We start from the raw sequence: 12,636 nt of genomic DNA, 5'->3' as shown, positions 1-12,636 counted from the left end.
CAATGGAAATGCAAAATGTACTTTCATCAGAGAACATAACTTTGGACCACTCAGCAGCAGTCCAGTCCTGTTCGTCTTTAGCCCAGGCGAGACACTTCTGACGCTGTGTCTTGTTCAGGAGTGGCTTGACACAAGGAATGCGACAGCTGAAACCCAGGTCTTGCATACGTCTCTGCGTGGTGGTTCTTGAAGCACTGACTCCAGCTGCAGTCCACTCTTTGTGAATCCCCCCCCAACGACATTTGTGAATGGGTTTTGTTTCACCATCCTCTCCAGGGTGCAGTTATCCCTATTGCTTGTCCACTTTTCCTTCCCTTGGCCTCTCTATTAATGTGCTTGGACACAGAGCTCTGTGAACAGCCAGCCTCTTTAGCAATGACCTTTTGTGTCTTGCCCTCCTTGTCCAAGGTGTCAGTGGTCGTCTTTTGGACAGCTGTCCAGTCAGCAGTCCTCCCCATGATTGTGTAGCCTACAGAACTAGACTGAGGGACCATTTAAAGGCCTTTGCAGGTGTTTTGAGTTAATTAGCTGATTAAAGTGGCACCAGGTGTTTCAATATTGAACCTTGTCACAATATTCTCATTTTCTGAGATACTGAATTTGGGGTTTTCATTAGTGGTCAGTTCTAATCATCAAAAGTAAAAGAAATAAACACTTGAAATATATCAGTCTGTGTGTGATGAATGTATACATTATACAAGTTTCACTTTCTGAATGGAATTACTGAAATAAATCAACTTTTTCATGATATTCTAATTATATGACCAGCACCTACCTGTCTGTCTGTCTGTCTCTACTGCCTGTCTGTCTGTCTCTACTGTCTGTCTGTCTGTCTCTACTGTCTGTCTGTCTAATCTGGAGCAGGAGAAGTTAACCCTCTCCTTGATTTGACATTTGTGGAGCGGTGGCGTAGGGTCGGTGTCTCCACGTACTGCCCCGGCCACAGCACACATCATCTTCATCTTCATCATCATCAGACTAGTTCAAACTAGAAACTATTCTCAGGAAATATTTCAACTGTTACTCTCAAAGACTTTTTCTGTTATATTTCAACATCTGTTCTCAAAATATTGGTAATATTTTCTCTTTTTTCAAAAACATTCTGACTTTTTGTCTTAATATTACACACACACATACACACATATATATATATATATACACACACACACACACACATACACATATATACACACATACACACACACACACACACACACATACACACACACACACACACACACACACATACACACACACACACACACACACACACACACATACACACACACACACATCCTGATCCTGTAACAGTCTGAGCTGTTGGATGGTTAATGTAACGTAAAGATCGTTCCCCTGTTGTCTCTACAGCCCCCATGGCGTCCCGGCTGCTGGAGCGTCTGAAGCGCTCGCTGTTTAAGGATGGCCAGGGGGCGGGGCCAGAGCAGGAAGCAGCAGATGGACAGGAAGATGAGAAGTTTACAGAGGAGCGGTGGGAGGCGGAGCTGGAGGAGGACGAGGAGGAGTGTGTGACGGAGCGCCTCGGGGGAACACTGAGCTTCAACAACGCCGCCATCGGAGACGGAGACAGCGGAGGAGAGGACAGCGACTCGGACTTCCTGGGGGACTCCACGGAGGACGGGCTCAGCAGCACAGGTAGGAGACGGAAGGCTCGTTGGACAAGGGATGCACCGATCCCACTTTCTCAGTCCCGATTCAGATACTGATGCCTGGGCTTTGGATACCGATCGATGCCGTTGGTGAGTTCACTCTTGTGTTGTCTTCCCGTCAGCCTTGAAAAAAACACGTTTTAAATCTACGCATTTTCAGCGCTTATTTTTCTACGACCCATATTTTCTGATATAAAACAAAAATTTAAAACAGGTCAATTTGACCCGAAGTCAACACTTAATAATAATAATAATAATAATAATAATAAACTGTATACCCTCCTTCCACCATGTGGACGAGACTACAGGCTCCAGACTTTCATCACTAAGACAACATAACATAGATGTAATGTATTGAATTCTTATTTATTTGTTAATTAAAAAATATAATGTAATCAAACTTCTTAAAATAAATGTAAATAAATGAAATGTAGCAGTAGAAACAAACTAGTGTCTTGGTCAAACATACAATAGTAATTAAACAGTTACCAAACATTGTAAACATGTAAAACAAAATAATCTTAAATTCTTAGTTCTTATTTCATTTTTCGGCCTGTGGATCTGTTCATTTTTCCAATCCCCGATACAGCTATTTTGTCAATATCGGGGCCGATATCTGATCTTAATATGGGATTGGTGCACCTCTAGTTGGAGATGAGCCAGGTCTGCTCAGAATCGATCACCAGCGATCTCCGCCCAACGGACCTTTCTCACAGCAGACATGTTGACTTGTCATAGTAGGAAGAGCACAGCTGAGACTGATCACCTTAACGATGGCTCAGTTCTATCTAGTGTCCCAGTGAGATATTTCAGTGAGTCAGCATGAACAACACCAGGACCTCTCCTAAGAGGAATGCAGCCATCACTCTACATTACTGCCATCACTCTACATTACTGCCATCAACTGCCATCTCTCTACATTACTGCCATCTCTCTACATTACTGCCATATCTCTACATTACTGCCATATCTCTACATTACTGCCATATCTCTACATTACTGCCATATCTCTACATTACTGCCATCACTCTACATTACTGCCATATCTCTACATTACTGCCATCACTCTACATTACTGCCATATCTCTACATTACTGCCAGCTCTCTCTACATTACTGCCATCACTCTATGTTACTCTACAACTCCTCACTCGGGGGGGGAGGAGGAAATAGAATAAATAGGGTAAAGAGAACAGAACAGGAAGGAAGGGAAGGAGTGGTAGCCACTCACTCACTCACTGTGCAATACATTAATAATCTACTCCCATACATACCTGGACACTCTAACTGCTCTTAACTGCTAGTTTATGCTAAATGTCATTTATTTATTAACTGCACAATAACACAATACCATACGTAGTCCTATATATCTATATATTTATCTTTATTTATCTGTAGTTTATTGTTGTTTACTGTTTTGTAAAAAATATTTAGCTAAAAGTTTATTGTCATTGTTACTCTTATACTGTATTTTTTATACCTCCTTTATTTAAAGAGTGTTCTGTAAGCTGCTAAAATCTGCTGCTGGAAGTCTAATTTCCTTGCGGGAGTCATCCCAAAAGGATCAATAAAGAGAAGTCTGAGTCTATCATTCATGGTTTTGAATACACGTGTGCTGTTCCTACGACATGTCAACATGTCTGCCCTGAAAAAGCTCTATGCATGCTGGGTGGATTTGTGTCCGACTTGCTCTGACGTCATGCACACATGGTCAACGATGACCTCACAAGTTGAAGGCAGCCGCAGGTTTGAGACCCAGGCAGTTGCTTTTCACCGACTGCAAGATCCAGGCGGACCCAGGGGCATGCTGGGAAACGCCAGAATGGGAGTGCTAGGGACACGTTGATGCTAGCCTCAAAATATCTATGTTTAAACCACTAAGAAGGCTCGACACAACATGAGACTTTGCTCCAAGTATCACCAGGAGCTCTACACCTTAACCACAGCACTGACAACATTGGTTGTGTTCACAGAGTTTACTAAAAGAAAGGTTTTAACAACTCACGTAGCTCTTGTTGTTTCCGGCTGCTACCACCTCGGCAGTCACAACGAGTCAATATCAAAACAAGGAGCCCCAGATTTAGGATATCCCTTAAGCACCGGTGTAGTTAAGGTGTAGAGTCCCTGGTGATACTTGGAGCAAAGTCTCATGTTGTGTCGAGCCTTCTTAGTGGTTTAAAAATAGTGATTCTGATGTGATCATAGTAGTGTCCCTAGCTCTCCCATTCAAAAGGCCATTTGACCCAAAAACCAGAATACGGTCCATCTTAAAAGTGGCGATTCCGTCCTAATTATGCTTTTAAACGAAAGTTTGACTTGGGTCCATTCACAAAAAGACCCTAGGTTGTATTTTCATCTCAAACATCTGGAGACAGTGTACGAGCTGATATATGGGTCTGAAAACATTTTATTAAATCAGAATCAGACTTAACAGGATGTGAGTGTTTCTGGAAACTGTCCCACTTGACAGCTGACTTTTGTTTTCTGGTCGATTTCAACACGTAGCTCTGTTGTTTGTGACCATCATTTTTTGGTGGAAGAAATACGTTTCGGAATATTGGATTATGAGTTCTAGAGGATGGATACCCGAACCGAGCCCGGTCCCATCAGCGTGATAAGGCATTGAACATTTTAAATGTAAAACAGCTGATTATGTAGGTGTGTGCCTGTGTTAACGTGAGCTTGTTGCCCCGTGTGTGCTGATACCTCATCTGTTGACATTTCTGAATGCCTTCCTCCAAACGTACATGTGTCATTAGTATGAGATGGCTCGGACATAAATATCTTAATGCCTGTCGGGCTCGGGCCGGTTTCGGTTACTGCTCTGTCCGAAGCGGGCCGGGCTCGGACAGAAAAATGCGGCCCGATCCGCACTCTGAGTTTGATAATCGACTTGTGTGGACTTCACCGTAACTAAACAGAGGTATGTGCACTGGCTGATATTAACACAACTGGTGCATTTCCTACACATCTACTGCAGTCAGATTGACTGTGTTCACTCAGAAGGAATCACTCCACATGGGTAGGCACTTGGAATGACATCTCCAACATGTTTAAAACCTGCCCTGTTTCAGCCTCCTGGTGCTAACTGTAGCACGAGCAGAACTCGGTACTGACAGCACTACGTGACCACACACAACAGAGCTACGTGTTGAAATCAACCAGAGTTCTCCTTTAAGATCTGGCTCCCAGGAAATTAAATAAAGTTGTATTGTATCATAATAGTCTCCCCTGTGTTGCAGACATCAGTCCTGGGGGCGTGTCTCCAGCGTCCTCGTCTCTGATGGTTGTGTCTCCAGCGGGCGTGTCTCCAGCGTCCTCGTCTCTGATGGCTGTGTTTCCAGCGGGCGTGTCTCCTGGGGGCGTGTCTCCAGCGTACTCTTCTCCGGCGGGCGTGTCTCCAGCGTCCTCGTCTCTGACAGCGGTGTCTCCAGCGGGCGTGTCTCCGGCGGGCGTGTCTCCAGTGGGCGTGTCTCCAGTGGGCGTGTCTCCAGCGGGCGTGTCTCCGGCGTCCTTCCTGCTGACTCGGCAGCTCCAGGACAGCTGGAAGACGCTACGTAGACTGACGGCAGGAAGCAACAACTCTGCTGACAGACAGCTGACAGACAAGCTGCTGTTTGAAGTGACCGACGCCAGCGTGGTGACCGACGGCTCCTCCAAATACGTGGTGAGTCCTAATAGACACAGGGTCACACAACATGTCAGGGCTGGCAGGGCCAGTCAGGTTAATACATGGTGAGTCCTAATAGACACAGGGTCACACAACATGTCAGGGCTGGCAGGGCCAGTCAGGTTACCCTAACGTGGAACGTTAAACCCTGAAATTATTTACAAAAACACAAAGATCACCAGAGGAGCTTCAACTCAACTGTGTGTGTGTGTGTGTGTGTGTGTGCGTGTGTGTGTGCGTGTGCGCGTGCGTGTGCGTGTGTGTGTGTGTGTGTCTAGCTGTACACCATCCATGTGATCCAGTCTGGAGGTGATAAGACTCCCGCCATCATCACTCGCCGATACTCTGACTTCCAGCGGCTGCACGCAACGCTGCGCCGTAACCACGGAGACCAGATGGAGCGAGTCTGTTTCCCACGTGAGTATTATCTCATCTCATCCCTCTCAATGTCTCTACACACTGCTTCTGTCTGATTCATTTACACCTCAATATATTTATTATACGCTCAGAGAGGCACACAGGTGACAGACAGAACACGTGATCATGGCTGCTTCCTGTAACCATGGCTGCTTCCTGTAACCATGGCTGCTTCCTGTCTGGATCTCTTTAGGGAAGAAGCTGCGCAGGAACTTCACGGCGGAGACGATCGGCAGGCGGAGCCGAGCCTTCGAGCAGTACCTGTCTCACCTGTGTTCCCTGCCGGGCCTGCGGGGGGCGCTGTGCGTTCGACTCTTCTTCTACCTGACGGACCTGCAGACCGCCCAGCTGCTCCTCAGGTACCGCCCTCACCCCGCGCTCTCACACTCACACACAGCTGGGACAGTCAGGGAGTCAGGACGTATATCTCTATCTATTTCTTCAATTACACTGTCTGTCGAAATATGCACACACACGCAGCGCTACACAAAATAAACAAAATATTGCATACTTATCGCAGCACTTTAGATATAATACTGCACAACGTGATATCACGATAACGATATTGAGTCCATATATCATGCACTCCTAGGATGGGCATCCGGCAGTACCGGAGAAATCCCAGAAGTGTAACTTCGTGGATATATAGACTAGCTCCTGATTGGGCCAACGGCACATTCAAACCAACGGATTCAACAACATTCTCCGACGATAATGTAATTTATGATACTATGCTGGGCTGTTATATTTGGGAAACCCTGGCTGTTGAACTACATATAGATCTGAGTTCAGCTTCAGATCTATATGTAGAGAAACAGGGACGTGTTGACACTACTATTCCTATTAACTAACTATTGTTAGTATTCAGAATATGACAATATAGTTTGATACAGGTCATGTAAACGGCACATTTCATTTAGATATTCTCTATATAAGTTTTTCTGAATTAACATTTCCTGATTAAGATATTCAGGTATAGTTCAGGTTTTAGAGGCATTCTTTGGACATGTGTACTAGGGATGCACCGATCCAACTGCTTCAGTCCCGATACCGATGCCCGGGCTTTGTGTATCTGTCGATACTGATCCAATACCGTTGTTGAATTAATAATAAACTGCATACCTTCCACCTTATACCTTCCTTCACCATGTGGAAGAGACTAAAGGCGCCAGACTTTCACTGATGCTACGTTTACACGTGGCCGCTATTTTCATAAACGGACATTTCAACCTCTCCGTTTTCTAAAATAACATCGTGCACAGCTGTCAATTTTCAGAAAGAGTTTGTTTACACGTCCCCGTGTATATATGCCGTCAACAGCACGCCAGACCTGTAGGTGGCGGTGTAACGAGAAGCTCAAGCCCACGTTAGCCAATCAGAATCCAGAAAATGGCAACAACAGCAACCAATCACTTCCTCTCTCTTCCTCGGCTGCCTAGACCTCCGTTTGTCTCCGTTTGTCTCCGTTTATGTGCAAACGTGCAAACTAAGATTTCAAACATCTCCTCTCTGGCTGAGTTTTTAGACAGACTCGTTAGAGGCGAGTTCTCCGTTTGCGTGTAAACGAAGGGACATGTCTGTTTTTTAAGATAACCACGTACGTGTAAACAGGGCATAAGACAAAATAACATAGATGTAATGTATTGAATTCTTATTTATTTGCTATTTACAAAAACAATTGTGCATTCAAATCTAGGGTTTGGTTCCGACGCGACCGGTAGGGATCTGACCGGAGTATTTTCGGTAATTTCGGTTCCTCATTTCGGTTCCAGTTAGTGTCGACTGAAATATTTTCCCTCTGTTGCTCCGAAACGGACGTAAAAATATCCCCCTCTCTCTGTAGCCTACCGTTAGCTAGCTGCTCTCTCTGTAGTCTACCGTTAGCTAGCTGCTCTCTCTGTAGTCTACCGTTAGCTAGCTGCTCTCTCTGTAGCCTACCGTTAGCTAGCTGCTCTCTCTGTAGTCTACTGTTAGCCAGCTGCTCTCTCCGTAGTCTACCGTTAGCCAGCTGCTCTCTCCGTAGTCTACTGTTAGCTAGCTGCTCTCTCCGTAGTCTACCGTTAGCTAGCTGCTCTCTCTGTAGTCTACTGTTAGCTAGCTGCTCTCTCCGTAGTCTACCGTTAGCCAGCTGCTCTCTCCGTAGTCTACCGTTAGCCAGCTGCTCTCTCCGTAGTCTACCGTTAGCCAGCTGCTCTCTCCGTAGTCTACCGTTAGCCAGCTGCTCTCTCTGTAGTCTACCGTTAGCCAGCTGCTCTCTCTGTAGTCTACCGTTAGCCAGCTGCTCTCTCTGTAGTCTACCGTTAGCTAGCTGCTCTCTCTGTACTCTACTGTTAGCTAGCTGCTCTCTCTGTAGTCTACCGTTAGCCAGCTGCTCTCTCCGTAGTCTACCGTTAGCCAGCTGCTCTCTCTGTAGTCTACCGTTAGCCAGCTGCTCTCTCTGTAGTCTACCGTTAGCTAGCTGCTCTCTCTGTAGTCTACTGTTAGCCAGCTGCTCTCTCCGTAGTCTGCCGTTAGCCAGCTGCTCTCTCTGTAGTCTACGTGTCGTGTGCTGGAAGGTTATTCACCATTTTGTTTCTCTTTGAGGGGGGGTGTTTACAGTGTGTGTTGTCTCTTTCAGGGGTGGACGTTTTCCGGAGGCTCTGGGTCCGCTGCTCAACGCCAAGAGACTGCAACACAAACTAGGCTGGACAGGTAACCACGACGACAGCCAGGCTCCGACCCCGCCCCCGGCCTCCTCCCATTGGCTCTTCACCCTGGTGGGTCTGTGGCGCTGTTTCCAGGAGGCGGAGCAGCTGGAGGAGGCGCGGCATCACTGCGATGCGGCGCTGCGCCTCATCACGCCAGCCGAGGATAAGCCCCGCCCACCTACTGACAGGCCACACCCACTGCTGCTGCCGCTGCTGCGCGCCGTGGTGCGCCTGTCCTGGCAGACAGGAAGAGACAAACGACGGTGGGAGGAGCTACTGCAGCAGTTGGGGGAGCAGGGGGCGGGGCTAGACAATCAGCCAATCATCACAGAGTTTCTGCTCAATCACAACCTGCAGGAGAGCGAATGGGAGGGCTAGAAACACACAGACCGAAAACACACACAGATACAGAGACACACACACACACACACACACACACACACACACACACACACTCTAACTAACAGACACACACACAGACACCCTGCACTCACTACGTTGTAACATGGTAAAACCCATCTGAGACGTTTTCTTCAGTAAGCAGCTCAGCGGGGAGACGATAAGTTTGTGAAAGAGAGCGGCTGAGGATGGATCAGATTGTTTCTGAATATAATAATCACTTTGTGATCGGCATTTTAATTCACATTTAAGGAACAAAATCCTTTTATTGCACTTTTTTTTTACATCCTAAATGAGCATCTTGGATGTTTGTACGTGAGGGAAAACTCCAATCTTTGGCTGTTGCCGGTATTCAACATTCACCAGTCAAAGAGGTATTAAATCATTTCATGTCTCATGTGTTAGGGACATTAATCAGCAGCAAAGTAACTGTAACTGAGTTTCATCTGTTGACACCGGGCAGTTAAAAAAACACAAACTATTATACGTTGTATGTTGACTTTATACAATACAAGCAATAAATACACAGACTTATATTCAGACAGGAACAAACACAACATATCACACAAACTAGAATCTCTCTTTCTTTATCTGCACAAACGCATCATTCACTGCGTCTGAACCAGTGCTGGAATGTAACTAAGTACATTTACTCCAGTACTGTACTTCAGTCTAAATGTTGAGGTACTTGTACTTTACTTGAGTCTTTTCTTTTCATGCCACTATCTACTTCTACTCCGCTACATTTCAGAGAGACATATTTTACTTTAGTTACTCCACTACATTACTCTGTTACAGCTTTAGTTACTAGTTACTTTACATGTTAAGATTCCTGCACACAAAACACATGTAGTTTATAACATCTGATGTTTTAGGGTCCTATCCTGCACCCGGCTCAGAGCAGCACAAAGCTCGACGCAAGTGTCTTTGCTAGTTTAAGACCGTCCAGCGCCCACGTCGTTTAAATAACAAATGCACCTGCTCCCATCTGTGGCCCATGCTGGTCTTACAGGGAGGTGTGTTCAGGTGCATTCTGGGCGTGCTGGTCTTACAGGGAGGTGTGTTCAGGTGCATTCTGGGCGTGCTGGTCTTACAGGGAGGTGTGTTCAGGTGCATTCTGGGCGTGCTGGTCTTACAGGGAGGTGTGTTCAGGTGCATTCTGGGCATGCTGGTCTTACAGGGAGGTGTGTTCAGGTGCATTCTGGGCGTGCTGGTCTTACAGGGAGGTGTGTTCAGGTGCATTCTGGGCGTGCTGGTCTTACAGGGAGAAGTGTTCAGGTGCATTCTGGGCGTGCTGGTCTTACAGGGAGGTGTGTTCAGGTGCATTCTGGGCGTGCTGGTCTTACAGGGAGGTGTGTTCAGGTGCATTCTGGGCGTGCTGGTCTTACAGGGAGGTGTGTTCAGGTGCATTCTGGGCGTGCTGGTCTTACAGGGAGGTGTGTTCAGGTGCATTCTGGGCGTGCTGGTCTTACAGGGAGAAGTGTTCAGGTGCATTCTGGGCGTGCTGGTCTTACAGGGAGGTGTGTTCAGGTGCATTCTGGGCGTGCTGGTCTTACAGGGAGGTGTGTTCAGGTGCATTCTGGGCGTGCTGGTCTTACAGGGAGGTGTGTTCAGGTGCATTCTGGGCATGCTGGTCTTACAGGGAGGTGTGTTCAGGTGCATTCTGGGCGTGCTGGTCTTACAGGGAGGTGTGTTCAGGTGCATTCTGGGCGTGCTGGTCTTACAGGGAGAAGTGTTCAGGTGCATTCTGGGCGTGCTGGTCTTACAGGGAGGTGTGTTCAGGTGCATTCTGGGCGTGCTGGTCTTACAGGGAGGTGTGTTCAGGTGCATTCTGGGCGTGCTGGTCTTACAGGGAGGTGTGTTCAGGTGCATTCTGGGCGTGCTGGTCTTACAGGGAGGTGTGTTCAGGTGCATTCTGGGCCTGCTGGTCTTACAGGGAGGTGTGTTCAGGTGCATTCTGGGCGTGCTGGTCTTACAGGGAAGTGTGTTCAGGTGCATTCTGGGCCTGCTGGTCTTAAGGGAGGTGTGTTCAGGTGCATTCTGGGTGTGCTGGTCTTACAGGGAGGTGTTCAGGTGCATTCTGGGCGTGCTGGTCTTAAGGGAGGTGTGTTCAGGTGCATTCTGGGCGTGCTGGTGTTACAGGGAGGTGTGTTCAGGTGCATTCTGGGAGTATTGCTATCTTGAGGCAGCGGGAAGTGATGGCACCATTGACCAACAAAAACCTGGTCTAAAGTCAATAACGCAGCATTTCATTGTTATTTTAACAGAGCATTAGTAAAATGCTCCTAGGCTCATGCACAGCACGTGCACACTATGCTTGTTACACACACAGGGACGCACAGCAGCACACACACATGCAGAAGATTACAAATACAAATATTACGGTGCTAATCCTCCATCATAACAGCAATGCTCCAAGGTCCAAACGCGCCTGGCTTTTAAAGGGAATGGGAGATGATCTCTGATTGGCCGGCGCACGGACCATTTTTTCTGCCGTCAAACTAGCAAAAGTGGATCTGGACTCTAAACGCACCTGCAGCAGGCGCTTCACGGTGGCCCTCTGACTTCACACAGGGAAACTTAGAGCTGCCCGAGGAAAGACTACAGATGGTTTTGGTTCTTTTTTCGATATTTCTGTTGGGGGGGTTTTGACGTTGATGCAGATTTTTGGCGAGGGTTTTGAAGTTTGAAAAAAAAATGTTGCAGCTTTCTTGGGCATTTTGCTGTCGCTTATTTCAACATTTGTCACTTTTTGTAAAGATATTTGTTCCAAAATGTGAATGTTTTATTCTTATTTTTTATTTTAGTTGACATTTAAACTTCATATTGTTTCATATTCATGTAAACTTTAGTTAAGTTTTCCATGAAAAAGTGTAAACTGTCAGTCCAAGACGTGTGACAGGTCTCAGTCTTTCTGTCGGTCTGTCTCTCACTCTGTCTGTCTGCCTGTCTCTCTGTCTGTCTGTCTGTCTGTCTCTCCCTCTGTCTGTCTGCTTGTCTCTCTGTCTGTCTGTCTCTCCCTCCCTCCCTCTGTCTGTCTGCTTGTCTCTCTGTCTGTCTGTCTCTCCCTCCCTCTGTCTGTCTGTCTGCCTGTCTGTCTGTCTCTCTCTCCCTCCCTCTGTCTGTCTGTCTGTCTGTCTGTCTGTCTGTCTCTCCCTCTGTCTGTCTGTCTCTCCCTCCCTCCCTCTGTCTGTCTGTCTCTCCCTCCCTCTGTCTGTCTGTCTGTCTGTCTGTCTCTCCCTCTGTCTGTCTCTCCCTCTGTCTGTCTGTCTGTCTCTCCCTCCCTCCCTCTGTCTGTCTGTACATATTTTTCTATGTGGATTCAGCAGAACTGCTTCAGAGTGATGTATAGTATATTTTCAAATATATATTTTATGGAATAAATTTCTTACAAATTCTGGATTTCTTTGATTATTTCTTCATGTTCTGACTGTAACCCACTGAGTCGTCATGGAGACGGACAGCAAACACCAAACTGAGTCCTGAGACGAAGTCACAACCAAAACAGCTGGAGACCTATCAGGTGTTAGCAGAGGCCTGGACTACGAAGCAGGATATGGCGTTAACGAGCTAACTTCAGGTTCAACCCGGGGTTTCTGTACCACGACGGTGGATCACTTGTTACGGGTTCAGTCGCCGTGGTAACTCATGCTGAACGCCTAACCTGGTCGGGAGCGTTATGGAGTTCAGAGGTCAACCGGTGTAAAAGCACCGCCCACTGACTCATTCGTTCTTGATCATATTGGCGTCGCCGTTCTTAGATCCTGTGGAGCTTGGTGCGCTCAGAAGAGCCAGAA

At 46.9% G+C, this 12,636-nt stretch overlaps 1 protein-coding gene across 2 annotated transcripts; it reads left to right on the top strand.

Annotated features, from left to right (window-relative positions):
• Positions 1–1,373: 1,373 nt before the first annotated feature.
• snx21 (sorting nexin family member 21) lies at positions 1,374–12,239 on the top strand. Of its 2 annotated transcripts, none has more exons than XM_078244174.1 (5): positions 1,374–1,653; positions 4,909–5,333; positions 5,615–5,753; positions 5,947–6,112; positions 8,371–12,239. In XM_078244174.1, exons 1-5 carry the CDS (start codon positions 1,374–1,376, stop codon positions 8,816–8,818), a joined length of 1,458 nt encoding a protein of 485 aa, XP_078100300.1. In that variant the 3' UTR covers positions 8,819–12,239. The 2 variants fall into 2 exon arrangements, with proteins under 2 accessions (XP_078100300.1, XP_078100301.1); XM_078244175.1 differs by lacking the exon at positions 1,374–1,653 and adding an exon at positions 1,660–1,757.
• Positions 12,240–12,636: the final 397 nt, after the last annotated feature.

The sequence above is a fragment of the Sander vitreus genome, unplaced genomic scaffold (genome assembly GCF_031162955.1).
Source record: "Sander vitreus isolate 19-12246 unplaced genomic scaffold, sanVit1 R1_20, whole genome shotgun sequence".
NCBI lineage: Eukaryota > Metazoa > Chordata > Actinopteri > Perciformes > Percidae > Sander > Sander vitreus.
This window is presented reverse-complemented; position numbering and strand designations above follow the sequence as displayed.

Excerpts from the sequence above, each read along its gene's own strand:
- snx21 (XM_078244174.1), top strand. The coding sequence starts at position 1,374 with ATGGCGTCCCGGCTGCTGGAGCGTCTGAAGCGCTCGCTGTTTAAGGAT. Across the intron at positions 5,334-5,614 it reads ACGGCTCCTCCAAATACGTG|CTGTACACCATCCATGTGAT; the intron begins GTGAGTCCTAAT and ends GTGTGTGTCTAG. Across the intron at positions 5,754-5,946 it reads GGAGCGAGTCTGTTTCCCAC|GGAAGAAGCTGCGCAGGAAC; the intron begins GTGAGTATTATC and ends GGATCTCTTTAG.